We start from the raw sequence: 21,449 nt of genomic DNA on the forward strand, positions 1-21,449 counted from the left end.
TGCTGTGTGCTTCCAGGACAAAGTTCTGTCCTGAGTTGGTATCCAACTAATTTTGCAGTTCGGTCTTCTTATGCTTAGAGTACCTTCTAGTCTAGTTTTGTGGTATGAGGATGTAGGTAAGGGGGTTGGAGAGGTGCTGCCTACTGCAAGCCTGCTTAACTGGTTCCCTTCTTGGCTTATTGCATCTAGCCTATACACCTATTTACTAGAAGGAGTGATTCCAGCTGCTTTGAAATTAACAGTTATGAGGTTGCTTCTGAAGAAACTCTCCCTGCACCCCAAGAGCCATAAAAATTGTTGGCTAATCCCAACTCTCCTCCTTGGGCAGAATGCTTGATGGTTGGTTGCCAAGAAATTCCAGTTACTCTTGAATCAAACTCTCAGCAGTATTGGTACAACCAGCCTCCTTTTGGAAAGACTCCCTGATTTCAGAGTTGAAATCACAGTAGTATAGTAGTAGTAGTAGTAGTAGTAGTAGTAATAGTAATTTATTTATACCCTGCCCATCTGGCTGGGCTTCCCCAGCCACTCTGGGTGGCTTCCAACAAATTATTAAAATACAGTAATAATCTAAACATTAAAAGCTTCCCTAAACAGGGCTGTCTTCAGATGTCTTCTAAAAGTCTGGTAGTTGTTCTCTTTGATATCTGGTGGGAGGGCGTTCTAGCTGAAGGGCCACTTCCAGCTACTACTGTTGGATCCCATAGGATATATGTTCGTTATGTGGTCCTACAGGGTTCTTTTTTCTCCCCTCTTCTGTTTCACATTTACTTGAAGCTGCTGGGTGAGGTCATCCAAAGTTTTGTAGTGTGGTGTTTCCAGTGTATACACTCTTGTCTCTCCTTGACAATGGATTTAGTCAAGGTAGTGGAAGTGCTAAGTTGTCCACTGGAATCATGAATGGACCAAATGATTGCCAACAAACTGAAGCTCAGTCTTGTCAGGATTTATCTACTGTTAAAAGGTGTTTTGTCTAGGGAACCAGTAGTCAACCAGTTCTGAATGGGAGTGCACTCCACTCTGCAGATTTATTTATTTGGGTGGGAAATACTCATGGTTCTAGCTTTAATACTGTTCTTAGCAACCCTGAAATCAGTGGATGTAACAATATTTTTAATTATAACTGGTTTTAGACTATTTTAACCGTTTTAGAATGTTTTTGAATTGTAGGTATGTTTGCAGCCTTGGGCTCCTGCAGTAGGTAGGACAGGATATATTTTCATTTAACAAAAGATACAATAGCCTGTCCACAGTTATCAGTGCTTTGGCGGCTTCCAGAATAGACAACTGCAATGCTTTGTATTTGGGACTGCCTTCTGAAGTTCAGTTAGGTTACTAGCTGGGATCAGGAATATAATGCTAATACCTAAAAAGAACTTCATTGGCTTCTGATCTGTTTCCAAGCACAGTACAAAGCCCTGCATAGCTTGTGACCTGTCTCCTTCCTTATCAATCTACTTAGGTGTTAATATGAATGTTTGAGGCCCTCCTTCAGATACCCTTGCCAGATAAGTTGAAGATGGTGATGACGTGAGAATTTTATTTATTGTGGTGCCCAGTTTGTAAAATTCTCTCCTCAGAGATTCTTACTTGGTGCCTATTTTTCTAGGACTATAATGCACAAGACAAAGATTTGTTGGTTTTCCAGACTTAAAATTCTTTTTATCTTTTGACTTCTTAATGTTTGCTGCTGTTACTACTTCATTGTTCATTGTTTTATTTATTGTCCTTAACGTTTTGTGAAGTGCCCTAGAAATTTCAAACTGAAATATGGTACAAAGTTTTAAAATAAGTGGAGAGTGAGTCTGACATTCTAAGATTTGCAATATGCTTTTACTTCTTTGCACTTTCAACTTTTACACAGTACACTGAAGTGACAAAAATGTGACTTGGTAAAGATAAAGCATGCTGGATCATGTTGGTCAGGCTACGTAAAATAAATATGTTAGCTAAAGTGTAGTGGCATAGGTGAAATTATTTTTCAACTGATTTTCAGGATTATTTTCAGTTAAACATGCAGCAGTGTAACACAATTCAAATAATATGCCAATCAATGTAAGAGATGAACTATATTTCACTCCTTGTGATTTTGTTAGCATTGTGTTTCCCAGAAATGAATCACAGGATGTATATTGGACTTGGCTGACATAAGCCATATCCAGCTAGAATTTTGGCTGCCTCTTCCTATTCTAAAATCTTAACACCATTCAGATGCTGCAGAGTTGATACTTTGCTTCATACAGGTATAATGTAGTGATTAAGAGACTCGGTCCCCTGTTCAGATATTGTCTCTGCTATGAATTCATGAGGTGGGTCAGTCTTGCCATCCTCCGTTGACAATATGTGGATAATAATACTAACCTACCTTACACTTTTCTATTTCTTATTAAGGATTGTAACATTGGTTTAGAGTTTTGAATATTCTAGGTGCTACGTAGATGCCTAGCAATTATGATTATTCTAGTGGTAATTACAGTTCATCTGTATCAAGTGAATGAATGTATTTGTAGGATTCTAAAGACCAGAAAACTTATTTGCTGTAGTAGTAAATGTGATGGTTGACAGCTGCATGTCCAGTAGTGTTTAAACAACTAATAGTTAAATAGAATTTGATTGACTAATCTGAGTGTATGGTGGTCCAGGAGTGGTATTAATGTAGACTTACTGGAATTTTCTACCAAGCAAAAGCAATTTTTACATCACTAGTAAAACAAATATGAATATGACTCCTCCACTTTAAAAAATGATATAAAGCAGTACATTTGATCAAGATGTCACTCATTATTTTTAAACAGAGGATGGTGTGCAACTAGTTGTTTTGAGTATACCTTATATTGACATATCTGTGTCTTTCTTTTTGTAGAAAGTGGAGCTGTTCCAAAAAAGAAGGACCCATTGACTCAAACGAGTAACTCACTCCCTCGTTCAAAATCAGTGGCCAAAACTGGATCTGTGGGGCTTTCAGGGCACCAAAGGACACCTAGTTACAGTGGAATATCCAATTTTTCTGTACCTAGACAAGGAACTGTTCCCACAGCTTCAAATCAGAAGGTAAGGCAGTAGGCTCCATGTGCTGCTTGCTTGCCAGTTTGTCTTCATAACAGAAACATTACCATTCAAAATTGAAGAATACATGGCAACAGAGAGCTTTATTTCAAAGCTTAGAGTCTTTAATTGCAAAAAGAGTTTCTAAAGAAAAGTGCTACTTTTACTGTCCTAGCTCTTTTTTTGATTGAGACCATGTGTTAGAAGTAGGCAACCGGTAGTGCTATGCCTGCTTGAAATCATTTCACAAAATGGCTCCAAGGGTATGTAGGTGCGCAGTGGCTTCATTTGTGATTCAACTGCTTGCTAATAGGAAACTAAAACAGGTGTCCATACAGTTGATTGTCCTTGATCATCTTTCTGAAAAGATGGTTGGGTTTTCCTCAGTTTAAAGTGTGTCAGAAACCTGCACAATTTGTTTCATTAGAGGATGCTACAGGATAGTAAAATGTTGTGTCACTATCAAACCACTTCCTCTCCACCATTACTCTTAAAATCTTACACCTGTTGGTAGTCTATGTTCATTTTTCTCCATGTACTTAAGGAGAATGCTTAAAATAACTGTCAAAATAGAATATCCTGGTAAGAATTTTCAAGAGTCCAAGACCTCCAAAATATTGTTGCATGAGCTAAAAATCCTAACATACTTGTTGGTTGGTCTGAACTGGTGGCGAATAACCAGGAAACAGAGCTTGAGAATGTGGTGGATAATCTATGCAAAAATCAACAGAATGTGTGGCAGTGATGATAAATGCAAATTTCTTACAAGGGTTGATTAGGAAAGGGACTGAAACTAACTCAGCCGGTATCATTCTGCTTTCATACAAATCTCTGGTGCAGATGCATTTGGAATATGTGTACAGTCCTGATTACTCCATCTCAAAGGATTTCAGAATGAAAAAGCCACCTGAATGATCAAGGGATTAGAGCATCTCTACCAGGGGTCAGCAACCTTTTTCACTGTCCCTCAGACCTTGTGGGGGGCTGCACTATATTTTGAAAAAAATATATGAACGAATTCCTATGCCCTGCAAATAACCCAGAGATGCATTTTAAATAAAAGCACACATTCTACTTATGTAAAAACACCAGGCAAGCCCCACAAATAACCCAGAGGTGCATTTTAAATAAAAGGACACATTCTATTCATGTAAAAACACGCTGATTCCCGGACCGTCCATGGGCCGGATTGAGAAGGTGATTGGGCCGCATCCGGCCCCCGGGCCTTAGGTTGCCTACCCCTGATCTACAAAGGGATGCTAAAGTGTGTGAAGCTCTTCAGTTATTTTTTAAAAGAACAACTAACAGGAGGAAGGAACATGATAGAGGTTTCTACATTTGCATGGAGTACAGGAAATTGATTCCTTTATTTATGGAAATCAGTATTAAAATATATGGTGATTGCTACTGACTTGAGATGGCTCTAAAAGGGGATTAAACAAATTCATGATGTGTAGCTCTGTCAGCCATAGTAGCAGTGGAAGCTCCAGATTTAAAGTCAATATTCCAAGGAACTGGGGGCTGTCCTTGTGTTTTTCCCCCAAACAATATTGAAATATTTTTTTAAAAATTGTTTCTTCAGGCTACTCCAAAAAATAATAGAGCCAACAAGCCTTCTACTCCTACAACTGCTGTGCGAAAAAAGAAAGACATGAAGGTTTTTAGAAACGTGGATAGTAATCTTGCTAATCTTATTCTCAATGAAATAGTAGACAGGTAAGCAACATCAGTGGTTGTCTTTAATAAAGACAGGGTTATTTTTTTAGATTGCTATGTAAGAAAAGTGGGTTTCCCCCCCTAATAGGGCAATTAAGATAAAACATATTAATTTTTCTGTATGAGTTGATAGCAGAATTTAGTTTTGGGGGTCTAAATAAAACATGCAGGTGTGGTTATAGGAAATGAAACATTGAATATAAATGTGGGTAATTTCATAATTTTAATGGATTTCTTAAATGGCAGTAATGGTATAAAACTAGCCAGCTGTACTCCAGAGCAATGAAATGTCTATTGTTGCACTAATTGGTATTCTGTATCTGTTAGTGGGCCATCTGTCAAATTTGATGATATTGCTGGGCAAGAGCTGGCTAAGCAGGCACTGCAAGAAATTGTTATTCTCCCTTCACTTAGACCTGAGGTAAGCAATATGTTTCCTATCAGTTTTTATATTGCACCTTAGAGCCTTCTGTTCTTTGTATAAATGATGTATGCTATTTATGTTAATGCTGCTCATTTACAATTTGGGATTAATTCACATAATGTACCAAGAAAAGGATCAAGACTGTTTCCAGAGAAATCTTGCTATATTTGCATCTCTTCCTTAAAAGTAGTAATAAAAACCATGATTCTTCATTGTAACCCAGTAGGGTTGTGAATAATTACGACTATTCAATGGAGTGAAACTTATCTGGTTGCATGTAGCCCTCTTGTCCATAGTATCTATTTAAAATATTTATAAACTGACTTTTTTAGATCTAATATGTGTTCTATATATAGCATTGTAATATGTATACTAAGTAGTAGCTAATCACAAACCACACACTAGAGCTGAAATGCATTCCCATCCACCAAAATTTCCAAAAACTCTCTTCTATGAATTTTGGTGCTAAGTATCCACTAAAGAAAGGGGCAAAAATGACAGCCAAAGTATACAAATCTCACAGGAAGGAGAGGGGGCATTAGGTTGCAAAGACCTGCTGATCACACGCAACTTCAAATTCTGATAAACATAGATTGAAACACTATAAAGTTAAATATATACTGTTATGCTGACATAATGCAAGTCCAAAATTATTATTTAAAGGTAAAGGTACCCCTGACCATTAGGTCTAGTTGCAGTCGACTGTGGGGTTGCGCGCTCATCTCGCTCTATAGGCCGAGGGAGCCGGCGTTTGTCCGCAGACAGCTTCCAGGTCATGTGGCCAGCATGACTAAGCCGCTTCTGGTGAACCAGAGCAGCTCACGGAAACGCCGTTTATCTTCCCACCAGAGCGGTACCTATTTATCTACTTGCACTTTGACGTGCTTTAAAACTGTTAGGTGGGCAGGAGCTGGGACCGAGCAATGGGAGCTCACCCCGCCGTGGGAATTTGAACCGCTGACCCTAGGTTCTGTGGTTTAGACCACAGCGCCACCCGCGTCCCTAAATAATTATTTGGCCAACATATTAATAAATATCCTTCTATGTTTAGGTATCTAATATAAATACAGCCACTGGATACAACCTACAGTGTGTGTCAGCAGAAGGAAGCTTGCAAATTATTTCTTCTTCCCTCCCCCCTCCCTCCTGCAGCACCCTGTCACCCTCTCCTGGAGCTAGGGGGGCAGGCAACTACTTAATAGTATGGGATGTGTCATACAGGTAGTAATGGGTGGGAGAAATCACCCTTAATTGTGCAGAGGAATCTTGGACCAATGGAGCTCTATTGGTGCAAGATTCTTCAACTCAGTTTCATGTGATCCCCCCCACGCCTCCCATTATAGCTTTGCACGAAAAAGCCAATGACGCTGTGAAGAGAGTTAACCTGGCCCTGGAAAAAATGTCCAGCAGTTATGGGCCATTGGAGAATATCCCTTTCCTGGGCAAGGTAGAGAGAGAGTAAAGGCTAGTCAACTCTAGATACTCTTGGATGAAACTGGCTTTGTTGATCCATTTCAGTTAGGCTATAGGCCTTACTTTGGGGCAGAAGCTGAAATGTATTGATTTATTACGGTCACAGACCAGAAATACAAGGAACAGAAAATGTTCATGGTCACCCTGTGGGATGACCTTTCTAAGGGGGCGGGTGCAATGTTAATTTGCTTGGGTCTTTCTGACGTTTGATGCCATTGTCCATAGTATCTTCTGCGTCTGAGTTGCTTATTGGAGGAACTACTTGGCAGTGGAACTTTCTGCTGAGTAGCTGGCTGATAATACAACAAAACACACTTTTTGTAAGATAAATGTAGGACTGCTCTGACAATAGATGAGGAAGAGCAGAATGCTGGAATTGATGGTTTGAAAATAGGTGGACCTGCATAGAGGAGTATTTTTAAAAAACTTGTCCAACTCTGGGCTACATACAGATCACTTCTGTTGTGTTACAGCTAGATGATCCAAAGCTATTCAAGCTAAAACCCTGTCCTTCTTTCCTTTCCTTTTTTCTTCTTTGATAGGGCCTGCTCTGGCCATCCCCCTCCCCTCTTGTTCTCTTTCCCTATGCTTACTCTACTGCTGATATTAAGTTGCAAGACTGGGTTGAGATAGCAGGTCTTCCAGTGGTCTGGAATGACCTGTCTTTTTGAAAGTTATATATTTTAAAGAAACATCAGTGTTAAATGTATGTGTAGATACTGCCAGTTTCTATATAACCTTATGCTTGTTTACAGTCACAAAACTGTATGTAACTCAGCTATTCTTTCAGCTGTTTACAGGGCTTAGGGCTCCTGCACGTGGATTGTTGTTGTTTGGCCCACCAGGAAATGGAAAGACGATGTTGGTGAGAAATCTGTTTTGCACTCTAGCATGTTGTTCAGCTCAGCTTTTTGAGAACTTTCCACATTTGCTTTCTATTTTTATGAAAGAAAGGTGTTGAATAATCTCTTTGAAATAGGAGAGTATTTTAATGTTGGGCTGTTTGCACTCTGCTTGGAAGAATACTGAAAATTTTACAGTATCTTATGAGGAAAGTACAGATAACTTGCATCTTACACTTATTTTACTTAGGCTATCACAGCTTTGAGGGAGTGGGTGGGTAAATTAACTTACCCTTGGAGAGATGGCCCTAGATGGTTTAAGTGAATTTGGTGCTTGGTATTAACATGCAAATACCCTCTTTAAGTTAAGAGTAGGAATGAGCTGTATACCTTTATGGGGAAAAAACAATGCTTTTCTTGATCTTTCAGTAAATTGGCATTTAAAAAAAAAAAGCTTGTATAAGATGATGCATTGTGGTGCTTTAGTGTAGCACATTTGGTACATTGGGATTTGTAAAACTGTTTTGTTTATTTCCTAATACTTTATGAATAAAACAAAAAATGAAGTGGAAAGTTTGCTTCATAAACTCATGTTATCTCAAATTCAATAGAGGAAGTTGGTTCTCATTCCAGTTTTAATAGTTTATATATGACCCTCACTGTACAGTGGTTGACAGCCTCAGATTAGCTGCATACAGTTTTTATGAATAAATTTGAAGAGATAAAGCATTTGAAAATTCAGCTGACTACCTTGGCAGACATGTCACACTTTTAGGGAATGACATGCTATATATTGCTAAATCAATGATAGATTATTTGGATTTTCCATAACTGTATTGTACTATTTCTTACGCATTTAGTAAGAATACTGTAAACCTTTTATGTGGTAGTCCTCACTTGGCATTTTCTCTTATTCAAGGCCAAAGCAGTGGCTGCAGAATCAAATTCAACTTTCTTTAACATAAGTGCTGCAAGTCTAACGTCAAAATATGTAAGTAGCAGTTGTATATTCTAGTTGTACACTTTTGAAAAATACCTGGAGTTCTTGATAATGTAGGTTTGGCTCAAAAAAATGTAACTGGCACCTGGGCTTTTTAGGAGCATTTGGCAATGAAAAGTTGCTATAAACACATATTTCTAAATAAATGTGAAGAGGAAATCATTTAAATTTCACTGCAACTTGTCAAAACCTATGACAAAGTTATTGGCTTGGATCCTAACTAAGTTCACAGAAAGTTTCTCACCTGCATTCCCCCTGCAGCTACATACACCCCGAGAAATCGTCTTTGTAAGGTTGGGGGTAAAAGAGGAGAGTGCAAAATACGGTCTGAAGCTCAACATCAAAAAAACTAAGATCATGGCCACTGGTCCCATCACCTCCTGGCAAATAGTAGGAGAAGAAATGGTGGCAGTGAAAGATTTTACTTTCTTGGGCTCCATGATCACTGCAGATGGTGACAGCAGTCACGAAATTAAAAGACGCCTGCTTCTTGGGAGAAAAGCGATGACAAACCTAGACAGCGTCTTAAAAAGCAGAGACATCACCTTGCCGACAAAGGTCCGTATAGTTAAAGCTATGGTTTTCCCAGTAGTGATGTATGGAAGTGAGAGCTGGACCATAAAGAAGGCTGATGACCAAAGAATGGATGCTTTTGAATTATAGCGCTGGAGGAGACTCTTGAGAGTCCCATGGACTGCAAGAAGATCAAACCTCTCCATTCTTAAGGAAATCAGCCCTGATTCAGCCCTGCTCACTGGAAGGACAGATCCTGAAGCTGAGACTCCAATACTTTGGCCACCTCATGAGAAGAGACGACTCCCTGGAAAAGACCTTGATGTTGGGAAAGCTGGAGGGCACAAGGAGAAGGGGACGACAGAGGACGAGATGGTTGGACAGTGTTCTTGAAGCTACTAACGTGAGTTTGACCAAACTGTGGGAGGCAGTGGAGGACAGGAATGCCTGACGTGCTCTGGTCCATGGGGTCACAAAGAGTTGGACACGACTAAATGACTAAACAACAACAAAGGTTGGGGAAATCCTCTTAAACAATGTGCGATGTGGCAAGGGGGCCTGTTGGGGGGCATTGCCCCCAAAGTGAATGGACTTTTGTCCAATTTTGGCACAAGATTTGAGTAATTTCCACTTGCCAAGCGGATACCCCACCCACAAACTTCAGGAAGGCCTCCTGAGCTACAAGAGAAGCTTTTTAAGGAATTCAAAAGCAGGAAAGGCCAGGTGTTTTCCTTCTGTGGACTTCTTTAAATTGATTGTGTTGGGCTCCAAACCATTGACTTTAGGTTTTTATTCAGGAAGGCAGATAACATCTATCGCAAGTACCAGCACAGAGTTGGTGTCAAAATTTGGTCTTGGTCTTATTTTATATAAATGAAAAGGATGAGAATGAACCATATTAACAAACTGTTTTTCTGAAGTACATGCCTTATCTTCTTTTTAGGTTGGTGAAGGAGAGAAACTAGTGCGTGCTCTTTTTGCAGTAGCCAGAGAACTTCAACCTTCTATAATTTTTATAGGTAAAACTTTAGCATTTTGTATTTAAAAAAGTAAAGCAGCTTCAAACTTTAACTTGTAAAGCAACCTAATGTTGTGATCAGGTAAAGCTGCATCATAAGCTATTGTCCATTTATTGGATTTGTTTTATAATTTAAGTAAGTAGGATGTTTACAGAACTACCAATATTATATTGGAAGCTGCTCTGTGAATATATATTAAAAAGTCTGGTATTGATGTAGTGAAGACCAAAAAAGACTTATGCATGCTCGTTCTCAAATATGTTATTAACTTCATGGCTCTCAATAATAGATTTTGAATAAAATGCGAGTTATTTTACTTACTTCAGTTATACCATTATAGGAAATGTTATAATGTTGCCACTTTCAATTTTTAGATGAAGTGGATAGTCTCTTATGTGAAAGAAGAGAAGGTGAACATGATGCTAGTAGACGTTTAAAAACGGAATTTTTAATAGAGTTTGATGGTGTAAGTATTAGCTTTGGTATGAAGCTACATCAATGCATACCGATTTGTTGTGTTTAAACTGTGGATTATCCCTTTTATACTTAGTTCTTTTTAATCCTGAAGAGCAAATAGAGAAGGGACAAGGAATATTTTATTGGGGAAAAGGGAACTGTTTTCTTTTCCTATTTTGCTGAACTCCAAATGTTGTCCAAAGTGGTGGCTGGTAAAGTGGTGCAATATGAAGTCATGAAAACCAGTGAAGTTGTTTGCATTTTTATAATATGGAACACTAAGCAAAGTTATTGCTTAGCAAAAATTAAGAGTTTACCAATCTATAACATTAAGCTTTTTCAGGTAACTATTTTGTGGCAGTATTAATTTCCAATTTCTAAATATTTAAGCTTTGCTTTTTTGGAAAAAAATAGGTACAGTCTTCAGGAGAAGACCGAATACTTGTAATGGGAGCAACTAACAGGCCACAAGAGCTTGATGATGCTGTTCTCAGGTACTTTAAAACATGTGTTATTAACAGCTGTACATAGTGAGAGTTGGCATAGTAGGTATTCTTGATCATTCACTTGGTATGTGTTGGGTTCCAGTATTTCAAAGAATAATTTAGGGTGTGTTTGTGCACAGAATTATTGGAATCTGCACTGTAGATGTGGTATCACACAGGGGAATTATTGAAAATATTTCATAGCTGCTTGGAATGTTTTTAATAGGAATAAAACAATCTTACAATTTTCCTTTGAAAATGTATGAGACATAGGGTTAAATCTAAAGGTGCCTTTCCAATTACAGAAAGTCCTATTGCTTCTGCTAATGTATGGGAGGATGTGATTCTTTTTCTCCAAATCCCTCCTTTCCATGCCACATCCCATACTGTTTTCCGAATATTCTGCAGGGTCACCCCAGTCCTCTAGAGCAGGTTTGTGGATCTGTAGAAGGGCAATAAAATGGACAAAAATCTCCTGTTCTGGTAGCAGGTGCAGAAAGTGACCCTTCCGTGAGCAAAACTCTTTGTTCATGTGATCATAGGATCCAACCTATGTGATTATTAAAATCTGTTTTGTATACCTTTGGGGCCCCTTTCTTGAATGCTAGCATTTAAATATTGGTGGCTGGGAATGATGCTACCTCATTAGCAACTTTCCTTGTGGACATGGGGCTGTTTTTCAGGGTGACTTAACACATCAAATGGCACAGCTGAGATAATGAGGGCCATAAGTGTGATGGGGATGAAGCTAGCTCTTTAGCAGAGGATATAGGCTGCTGTAGGTAGTACAAATTTACTGTTAGAAAATATTGAAACAATTTGAGCTGAATAATAATAAGGACTGGGAGATCTACAGATCAGTCTTGACTGCCATCTGTACAGGCATTATGTATTGGATTTGCTAAAACAACAATGTACAAATTATAAGCTTTCTAAAATAAGGGATTCCGCCCCCCCTTACTGGCTGCTTCATTTAATAGATAGTTGCATTTTTCAGGCATCAGATGCTATTGAACACCTCTGTAATGTCATATGACATATTTTAGCCAAAAATATATCTGTGAAAACAGTGCATTTATTAAAATTATTCATGTGTAGTTGTAGTTTTAAGCTATTTTTAGTATCCTCTTACTACAGAAATTCTTCTTTCATACCCTCAGAGTGTGATGTTTGTGCTTCAATTGTGGCATGATATAGAAAATGGGCTTTTACATACCATGCTTCCCTAATCATAGTTTCTGTATCAATATTTGTGTTTTCAGGCGATTCATCAAACGAGTGTATGTATCATTACCAAATGAAGAGGTATGTAGCTTGTGATTGCATTTTATACACAAGACTGCCCCACTGCTTGTTTTTGGTGCAAATTTGTGATAGATTGAAATCTTTCGTATAATTGCTACAAACATGAATTTTCAGTGAGCATGGTTTATAAAAGAGTTTACAGCATAGAATACATCCTTCCAGCTCACAATCTGCTTGACTTTTCACATTTTTGAAAATCTAAGCTTTCAGTAAAAAGGATTTCAAGTCATATGGAGGAAAAATCTTAATCAGATGTTGTCACCATATGTTCAAACTTTGAGAAAGGTCTGTGGTTAGGTGTTACTGCCCAAGCTGAACAATTCCTCTTTCATTTTTAGTTCCTTTTCTCCTGCAAACCTCTTAATAGCTAGTGCTTCCTTCTTTCTCTACTATTATCCCATTTTCTGCCTAAATTCCATCTGGCAGATAACCTTACAATCTGGATTGGTATACATGGGAGGAGGTAATTCTTCAGGTAATCTAGACTCATAGTACAGAGAGCTTTTACTGAGGCCAAACCAACACTTTGACTGGGCCCAGAAATGAGCTAGCACCCAGTGCAGAAAAGCACAGGTATAATATAATCATATTGGCCAGTTTATGTCTTTGGCAGGCCTCTTGTTTTAAGTATTTTTATAACATTAACTTACACAAGATTTCTTGTTTGTATAGTTATAAATAGTGACCGTGAATATTGTGCCTTACAGACACGACTGCTTTTACTAAAAAATCTTTTGAGCAAGCAAGGAAATCCATTAACCCAAAAAGAGCTGGCACAGCTAGCTAGGTGAGTAACTTTTTCTTTGTTGTTCATTACAGCTGGTGTATGTGTAGTAGGATTTGCAGCTGTTGCACATCAGCAGGGATTCTAAAAATAATTCTTTTGAGTATGTCATGCAGATGTCTTCCTTCCTTAGCTGTTTATGTAAATATCAATACTTGATGCATCCATCAAACATAATACCACTGACAGTTTGATACTACAGCTAAACTTTCATTACAGAAACATTATACGTTCAATATAATACTAATTTTAAATTAACATTTTATTTAGGTTTTTTTAAAAAGCAGGCTGCCTTTGCTACAAGCTAGTGACTTAAAATATTGTAAACTTGCTGAGTTTCTTTAATGCAGTTATCCACAGGAAAAAACTGAAATTGTGTTCACTTTCTCTTTACAAAGAATGACAGAGGGATACTCAGGGAGTGACTTGACAGCATTAGCAAAAGATGCAGCACTGGGTCCTATACGAGGTAAGCTTGGTTACCTGTTAATGAAAAAATGAGATCAATGAACACTTTTCTGTTCTGTGCTGTGCTAGATAAAGCCTTGATTTCAAATATTTTTTAAAATACAGCTGGATAGTATTAGACAAGGATTTTTATTGTGCCATTCACTATGAAGAGATTACATGATACATGTTTACCTTCCCACCGCAGCAGTAAACCATTGAGCCTCTTGGACTTGCTGATCGGAAGGTTGGCAGTTCGAATCCATGTGACACATGAGCTCCCATTGCTCTGTCCCAGCTTCTGCCAACCTAGCAGTTCGAAAGCATGCCAGTGGAAGTAGATAAATAGGTACTGCTGTGGTGGGAAGGTAAACGGCGTTTCCGTGTGCTCTGGTTTCCGTCATGGTGTTCCATTGTGCCAGAAGCAGTTTAGTCATGCTGGTTGCATGACCCAGAAAGTTGTCTGTGGACAATTGCCGGCTCCTTTGCCTGAAGCGAGATGAGAGCCGCAACCCCATAGTTGCCTTTGACTGGACTTAACTGCCCAGGGGTCTTTTACCTTTACACCTATTTATCTACTTGCTCTGGTATGCTTTTGAACTGCTAGGTTGGCAGAAGCTAGTACAATGCAATGGGACCTTTATAAAAGTATAAATACTCTGTTGTATATACATTCTAGAACTAACAATTTATTCCAAAGCATCTGATACATCTCTCAACAAAACTAAGCCTAGTATCCAGTTTTAAAATGCTAAAAAAATCATAAATAGAATGAAGCTTTAAAATACGAATTCATTTCTTTTTATTTTAATACTGTCCTAGAAATAATAATTTTACAATATAACCTTAGTAATTTTTCAGATCGGGACTGAAAAAATAATGGAACCAGGTGATTGCTGTTGATGCCTTATCTCATTTGACTATTACTTAGTGTGTTTCACTTTCCAGTACTAAGATAGGGATGTTTCAGATATTGGGACTTCTGGTGGGAGATATTTTTTTCAAAACACATTTGATAGTTATTTCTTAAATTTACAGAACTAAAACCAGAGCAGGTGAAGAACATGTCTGCCAGTGAGGTATGCTGTTTTAAGATTTGCCTTGCCAAACCAACTAGTTATTTTTGCTTGTTTTGTTTTTACAACTTCTATGAAATAGAATCACTCTCTTGTTTTCAGATCTTTCTGCCTTATATTTTCATAATGATTTTGTGATTTTTGTTATTGCTGCATTGGTTGTGTAAATGTGGTGTTCACTTTAGGTTTGGAGATATTCCTAAGAGCAGAGCAAAGCTGTCTAGCTTTTAATACTTGCTGCTGCAGCAATTCACCTTGTAAAACAAGTTGCCTGATTTGTGTATCTAATCCACAAAAGACAACAAAACAGCCTGAAAATACTTCATGGGGAAGAAGATCTCTAAGTAACATGGGATAGAGCCAAATTTGCCCCTCAGGGAATGTAATGTCTTAGTCCATTTGCACATGGAACCAGGATCCAGCAGAGGTTCTGCACCCCCACCCCCACCAAGATGAAGCAACTCTCAGAGCCCAAGCCCTTCAGATAGTCTTTCAAAGGGGTCACAGGAGGCTGCAGATAGAAGGAGGAATTGGCAGGACCACTTCTCCTTGATTCAGCACAACTGAAACACTGAGGAGCACAATTCTGGATCCAGCCTGATATCTGTATACTAATCGAGGATTGATAACATAAACACATGCTAAAAGTGGTCCCATTCCCTTTTCATTTCAAATTTAATGACGTACTACTGTATCCCTCAGTCTGTCTCACCAGCTTGTCCTAGCAAACACTGCCTGCCAATAATCCAACATCATTTATAGATGGAAATAATCCCTTAAAGGACAGTTTCTTATCGCCAGGCCTATTGCCAAGCACAACAGCACTAAGATTAAATAAGCGTTTTGCATGTTCCTTAAGTGTAAAGGCAGCATTTACACCCACCCCAGCACTGGAGTGGGGAGAAGTTATGCCTCCCCCCCCCTTACCTCTGAACTTAGCAGTATAGTGTTAGACACTGTGTGTGTGTGTGTGTGTGTGTGTGTGAGAGAGAGAGAGAGAGAGAGAGAGAGAGAGAGAGAGCTGTTTGCCCACATGTCTGGGGGAGGTTTGTGACAAGCGGGGGGTCATAGAGGCCCTTAGGTTTTTCTCTTTTGTGCTTTTTGCCCCATCAACTTTTGTCCTGCTCTCCATTGAAATGAGGCTCCTGGATGGTTGGTTATGTTGAAATCAAGTACTCGGGTTGAAAGCAGCTCTCCATCTTGGCTTTAGGATTTATAGCCTCCTAGTCAGTACAGTGGTACCTCGGGTTACTTTGCTTCAGGATGAGAACAGAAATCGTGCAGTGGCGGCATGGCAGCAGCAGGAGGCCCCATTAGCTAAAGTGGTGCTTTAGGTTAAGAACAGTTTCAGGTTAAGAACGGACCTCCGGAACGAATTAAGTACGTAACCAGAGGTACCACTGTACTTAAACACTGCAGGCCAAAGATTCAAGTCCCAAAATGTATTTCTGTACTGTTTAAAACACAGTCAAGACTATAAGGCTGAAAGTTAAAAATGTTCATGCTAAGCAAATACTTTTTTAGTGACAGGAAATAATTCATGGCCTGTGATTTTGACTGGACTTCTGTTCTCATGTATTAACAACACCTGGAAATAAGGCAGGATTAATTTTGTTCTGCCTGTTACTGATACTTTTCCCTATGATCCTGACTTTTGTAAGTTTAATAGCTAAACAAGCATATTTGATATTCTGATTCAGTTCAGTCCAAAATGCAACTTAGAAAGCAAGCATCACCAAGGTGGTTAATGTAAAAAACTTTCTTTGCTTCTAGATGAGAAATATCAAATTGTCAGACTTCACTGAGTCCTTGAAGAAAATAAAACGCAGTCTCAGCCCACAGACCCTGGAAGCTTATATTCGCTGGAACAAGGACTTTGGAGACACAACAGTTTAATATGCATCTTTGTCAAAGGAAGGGAAGAATGTTGCCAGCAAGGGACGGTTGATGCAAACTGCTGCTGGAATGTGACCAGAGTTTACAAGACTTTATAGAACTCTAAATATCTGCACTAAAACAGGGAACTGACTTAAGGAAAAAATGAATAGAAATAGGTTGATCAACATCTCATAAATCTTAACATCTGGATTTACAGAACCCAGGGCACTGTAAGATAGAGCACAGTAATATGACACAGGGGAAGAACTCTAGCAATTGAACAATGGTAGGAAATGTAATTTGTATATTTTGTTGATGAAGTATTCCAGTAGGATTCTCAGTTGGGAAAACCCTTTTTTAATTTGCTCATGACATTTGCTTTTGCTTCGTTCTTGTAAACTACTAATTGTAAGAGTATGAGTCATTCTCTTTTTTCTTTTCTTTTTTACGTATGTATCAATAATGTGCCAAATAAAAACACTTCATATGCATCAGGAAGGACAGCATTGTGAATACTGGGACACAAAGAAACTGGTCTGCCGCTCTTCATTCTCTTGGAGTTCTACAGTCATAAAACAGCTTAGAAAGCTTTCTTTCACAGAGCAGCACTGACCATTTCAACCAAATGAAACTCTGAATGGATTAAAGTTACCAGTCTTACGACATTCACTTCCTGCAGCGTCTCTCTAATGTATTTATATAAACTTTCTGTGGTAGGATACTTGTTTCTATACTGTTGTCTCTTAGACCAAGAGTAAGGATAAAAGGACCGCAGTATTTCTCTTTGGTGTTAAATTTCATATTTACAGTGACAGAAACCCAAAGAAGGTTCTTCTTGGGTAATTTTATAATCTTCTGGTAATCGTGGTCTTGGTTACTTCTTTAATTGCGTTAGACTTTTTATATCCTTCATGTGCTTGGTTTGTAGAGGCACAGCTGACTTTAAAAAGGGCACTAAATGTAAGAAGAAAATTTCCATCTTTGATACATTGATGGACGTTGTCAAGAGGATGGAAAATTAGAAGAAACAAAGAAAATTCTGTTGAGAATAAATATATGCATTTCTTCTCAGTGTTTAAAATTATGCTTTCTAGTTCTAGGGAAGATTTAATTTGACCATATTGATTTGAAATGGGACTGCCAAAATTCTTTTGAGAAGATATAACTCTTTGCCATTGAAGTAAAAAACAAAACCGATTGATCTTGAACTGAGGAGCTTTGAGCACTTCTACATAGCCTTCTTTATCTATTGCAGGCTATCGGCGTTGATAGCATGCTAAAAGTGCAATGCCATGCTAGTTGCGCACATGAAAATCTAAATAGTTCTAAGACCTATACTGGTTGCTAAAAACAAACAAGATTTGTTAAGGCACTGCAACTGGATATTTCACTATAATGGCTGTTATCAGTAATGGCTGGTATCTTCATTAGTGTCCGAAGCTTCAGAGTAAACTAATTGTGAACAGCCTCTGGAAGCTGAAAAAAAACTTGATATTTCCTCACACTTTGATGCCTTCAACGTCCTTCTAGTTTGTTTGTAATCTTTAAGTTTTTTTGCACTGAAAGTTCAAAGTAGGTGGCATTACTTGCTGTTTGGGCTAAAATTTGTCAGGCGTATTTAGCTAGGGACCATTGAGTATCATCTATTGATACATAACTAATCACAGATTTCCTTTCTTGGTCTATGAAATAAAGTCAAGGCCACTTCCCTGTATCGTCTGAAGGTAGAAATATTGTGCAGTGCCCCTCATTGCATGAATGGTAAAGTAGGCCCTATGTGGTAGTACAAGTTGACTGCCTACATGGACAGAAAAGTCATTATTTTTGAATAGATACCATGAACTATTTATTAGACGATGGATAAATTTATGCGTGACATACACCATGTTTTCATTGTGAGGAAACACTGATGTGATTATGACATGATTGTGTGTAAAGTGGTTCCAGTTGTATTCTATCTTACGTACAGTAAGCTAATATAATAGTTTTAACTTTTGGAAAGATCTTACTTGTATAAGTTGGATGACCCTGTCATGAATTCCCAATGTTTTCGTAGAGCATTGAGCTTTTATATTTTGAATCACCTTCCTAACTGAATATTGTGGTTAGGAAACCTGAATAAGATAAACAAGTAGAAAAGCTTTGTTAAAAGCTCAAAATAGTTCATGTCTTGAAAATGTATGTGGTGATCCTAGTCACTGATTAGTTATAACTTAAGGCTGAAATTGTTTGCTTTAAGCTTACTAACTACATGGGACTAAGAACCCCTAACTGAGTTCAGACTTACATCCAGTCTGGCTAATTCTAGAGCAAGCAGTTTTATGTAGGCAGGAGTGATGGACTCGTTGCTGCTTGAGAAATTGCCCTCTAAAGGCAATATTCAGGAAATGTGTTGAAGAATTTTCCTGCTGTTTGAACCTAGCAATACTTCATGCTCTAGATGCATTAAATTCTGAATGAGTCAACTGAATGGGAAGACTTCAGCAACAGCTGCTTACTTGAACAAAATACAACTCTCTGTATCCTAGTGTTCCTTATGCCCTTTTGTGCTCTGTAATAGTTTTGACCATTCTATGTATTTCCAGTTGTTCCACAGGAATTACAAATGTTTTAGTTTGGTTAACTTGTGTGTTTTTTTTCATTGGTGGGAATGGCAAGCCTTTTACTTTTGTACTCAAGTTTGGTGGTTTTTTTTATTTAAAGATTATCCAGAGTTCAGTTAAACAATTTAACTCTTAACACATACCAAATTCAAAATGGGGCTGGGGAACACAACTGTGTGGTGCAACTAGTGGTTACCTAATGGTGTAGCTCTTACACTCCTAATTTTGTACTACCTTAAGACAAATGTGGACATGACTAATGCAGTTTCATTCATCCTATAGGGTGATAGCCAATGTTAACCAATACTTAGAGGAGATCTATTAAAATAAATGAACTGAATTAAAGTCCACTGAGTTTAATGGGTCTACTCTATCACCCATATTTCAGTAATATGATTTGGTCCTTTGCTTGTTGTCAGGTGTCTTAAGTAGTTGCTAAATTCATATGTATTCTAGCATAGACCTTAAGCCATTAGAGAAAACCTGGTGATAACTCAAGTTGAGTCCAAGATAATGACTAGATTTGTCTATTGGTACATACTGCAATATTGTATGTGACCATTTGAGGTATCATATGTTATAGTACTGGAGCCCTAGGCAGCTGAAACGAAACTACAATAAAGTATTAGACTTTCCATCTAACAGATGCATTATGCTAGTCAAAGAACAACATATGTATATGTAGATTACATTGACTTGTTTCCTGAAAATGCTATTAGGCAGCTGTCACCTTTTCTGTCATTGAGGGATTTTCTAAAGTAGCATCCTTTAAGAAGGACCATGAGATATAAATAGCTGTTTTGAATTTAAAACCAAAAGTGCTGCCAAAACCAGCAGCACTGTTCATACTGAGCAGTTTCAAAGCTGTGGAAAGACTACGTTATGTTTCCTCAATGAGAATTCTCAGATGGCTTCTCCCCACCCCAACTTTTTCTGAATATTGGACATAGTTATTCAGTATTAAGATATGAAACCTTAATGGGAAAATGTGTAAAAGCATGAAAAATGTTCACATTGGATTGAGAAGTTTGATTTTCTTGATAACATGTTGCAATTTGTCTTCATGTACAGTTTTAGTACTTTCCTAGGTCCAGATTCATGCCTTTCAGATCTGTTGCCTATGCTGTTAATATTTCTCATGTGAAAGAAGATCATGGAAAATTTTTGAAGATTATTTCCATTTGGTTTCTCTGAAACAGTACTAAAAATTAATGCAAGTTCTAATGAAATAAAATGTGTAAAACAACATTTTTAATTTTTATTACCTCAATTTGTTAAGATTCTAAATAAAAAAGTTAAAACAATAATTTGGGTGATTACTTTAATATTACAAATGCTGAAAGCAAGCCCTTGTCACATGCAACATGTAGATAAATTTAAACTAATACCTTTGTTCTACCAAATGTGAAATGTAACACTCCTCTAAATATTTTCATCTAAGTATTTTATCAAACTAACCACGTTTTCCAGGTAACTTTTGCCATTATGAAGTTCCCCTACCATAATCTCTTGGTCAAGGGATGGGAAACATCCAGCCTATTGGCCTAATCAGCATCTTCCTCAGCCCATGTATCCAGACCAGGATGGGGATGAGAATTGCACCCTTTCTGTGGTGGAGTGGAGAGGGCCTTATTTTCATCTCCATCATGGTCTGCAGGGTCAGGGTGGGGAGGTTTAAAACTCCCTGCCCTAACACCAGGAAGAACTCCCTCCCAGTGTCTGGATGGTAAAGAAAACTTGAACCTTCCTTGCTGCTCAGCAAAGGTGTGGGAGGCCACAAATTTTTCCCCACCCTAGTTGGAGGGGAGGGTTAAATCCAATTTCCACCCCACTGCTGTGCACTAGGCATTACAAATAGAAAGAAAACTGATACCACCTCTCAGTGTAGGAACAGTGTAGGTTTAGACCTCCCTGGAGAGGGTGCACTGCAATGGGATGTAAGAGTTTGCACAGCTCAGCGGAGAGTGGGAGCAAGGAATGATGTCCTTGGGCTGAAAGAGTTCCCAGCCTGTTCCTGGTGGTTGAGAGCACAATATTTGTTCCTAGTGAAGGAGGTGAGGACAGGTGACCCCACCTAGGCCCGAAGTCACCTGTCAGGGAACTGCCATCGGAAGGAAGGGAAGTGAAAGGGCTCACACAGGTTGGGAGAGACTCAGCAGCTGAAGAGGGAACCAGTAGGGGGAGAGGAGCTGAGCTGAGGGAAAGGGAGCTGGAGGGATGGCTCAGAGACACTTCCAGCGAAAACAGTGGGGAGGTTTCAGGACCTCCTGTAGGGACACCCACTCCTCGCCGGAAACTGTCACGCAGAGAGTCCAGAAGACGTGTTTCCGTTAAGGAGCTTTTATGTTGGAAGCGATTCCGAAAGCAACCACTGTCGGAATCT

At 38.5% G+C, this 21,449-nt stretch overlaps 1 protein-coding gene across 5 annotated transcripts in view; it reads left to right on the top strand.

Moving 5' to 3' along the window:
- SPAST (spastin) overlaps positions 1–20,373 on the top strand; it is a 35,030-nt gene extending 14,657 nt beyond the window's left edge. For 4 of the 5 annotated variants that reach the window (XM_081000648.1, XM_081000647.1, XM_081000646.1 and 1 more), the window contains 13 exons: positions 2,864–3,051; positions 4,628–4,761; positions 5,089–5,182; positions 7,449–7,523; positions 8,420–8,491; positions 9,957–10,032; positions 10,407–10,498; positions 10,903–10,982; positions 12,236–12,278; positions 12,986–13,065; positions 13,461–13,531; positions 14,548–14,588; positions 16,359–20,373. In XM_081000648.1, coding sequence (XP_080856774.1) covers positions 2,864–3,051; positions 4,628–4,761; positions 5,089–5,182; positions 7,449–7,523; positions 8,420–8,491; positions 9,957–10,032; positions 10,407–10,498; positions 10,903–10,982; positions 12,236–12,278; positions 12,986–13,065; positions 13,461–13,531; positions 14,548–14,588; positions 16,359–16,481 — 1,169 coding nt within the window. In that variant the 3' untranslated portion in view covers positions 16,482–20,373. The remainder of the gene's footprint in view (positions 1–2,863; positions 3,052–4,627; positions 4,762–5,088; positions 5,183–7,448; positions 7,524–8,419; positions 8,492–9,956; positions 10,033–10,406; positions 10,499–10,902; positions 10,983–12,235; positions 12,279–12,985; positions 13,066–13,460; positions 13,532–14,547; positions 14,589–16,358) is intronic. The other variant, XR_013984710.1, reaches the window with a different exon arrangement.
- Positions 20,374–21,449: the final 1,076 nt, after the last annotated feature.

The sequence above is a fragment of the Podarcis pityusensis genome (genome assembly GCF_964106645.2).
Source record: "Podarcis pityusensis genome assembly, chromosome: 3".
In the NCBI taxonomy this organism is placed as follows: domain Eukaryota; kingdom Metazoa; phylum Chordata; class Lepidosauria; order Squamata; family Lacertidae; genus Podarcis; species Podarcis pityusensis.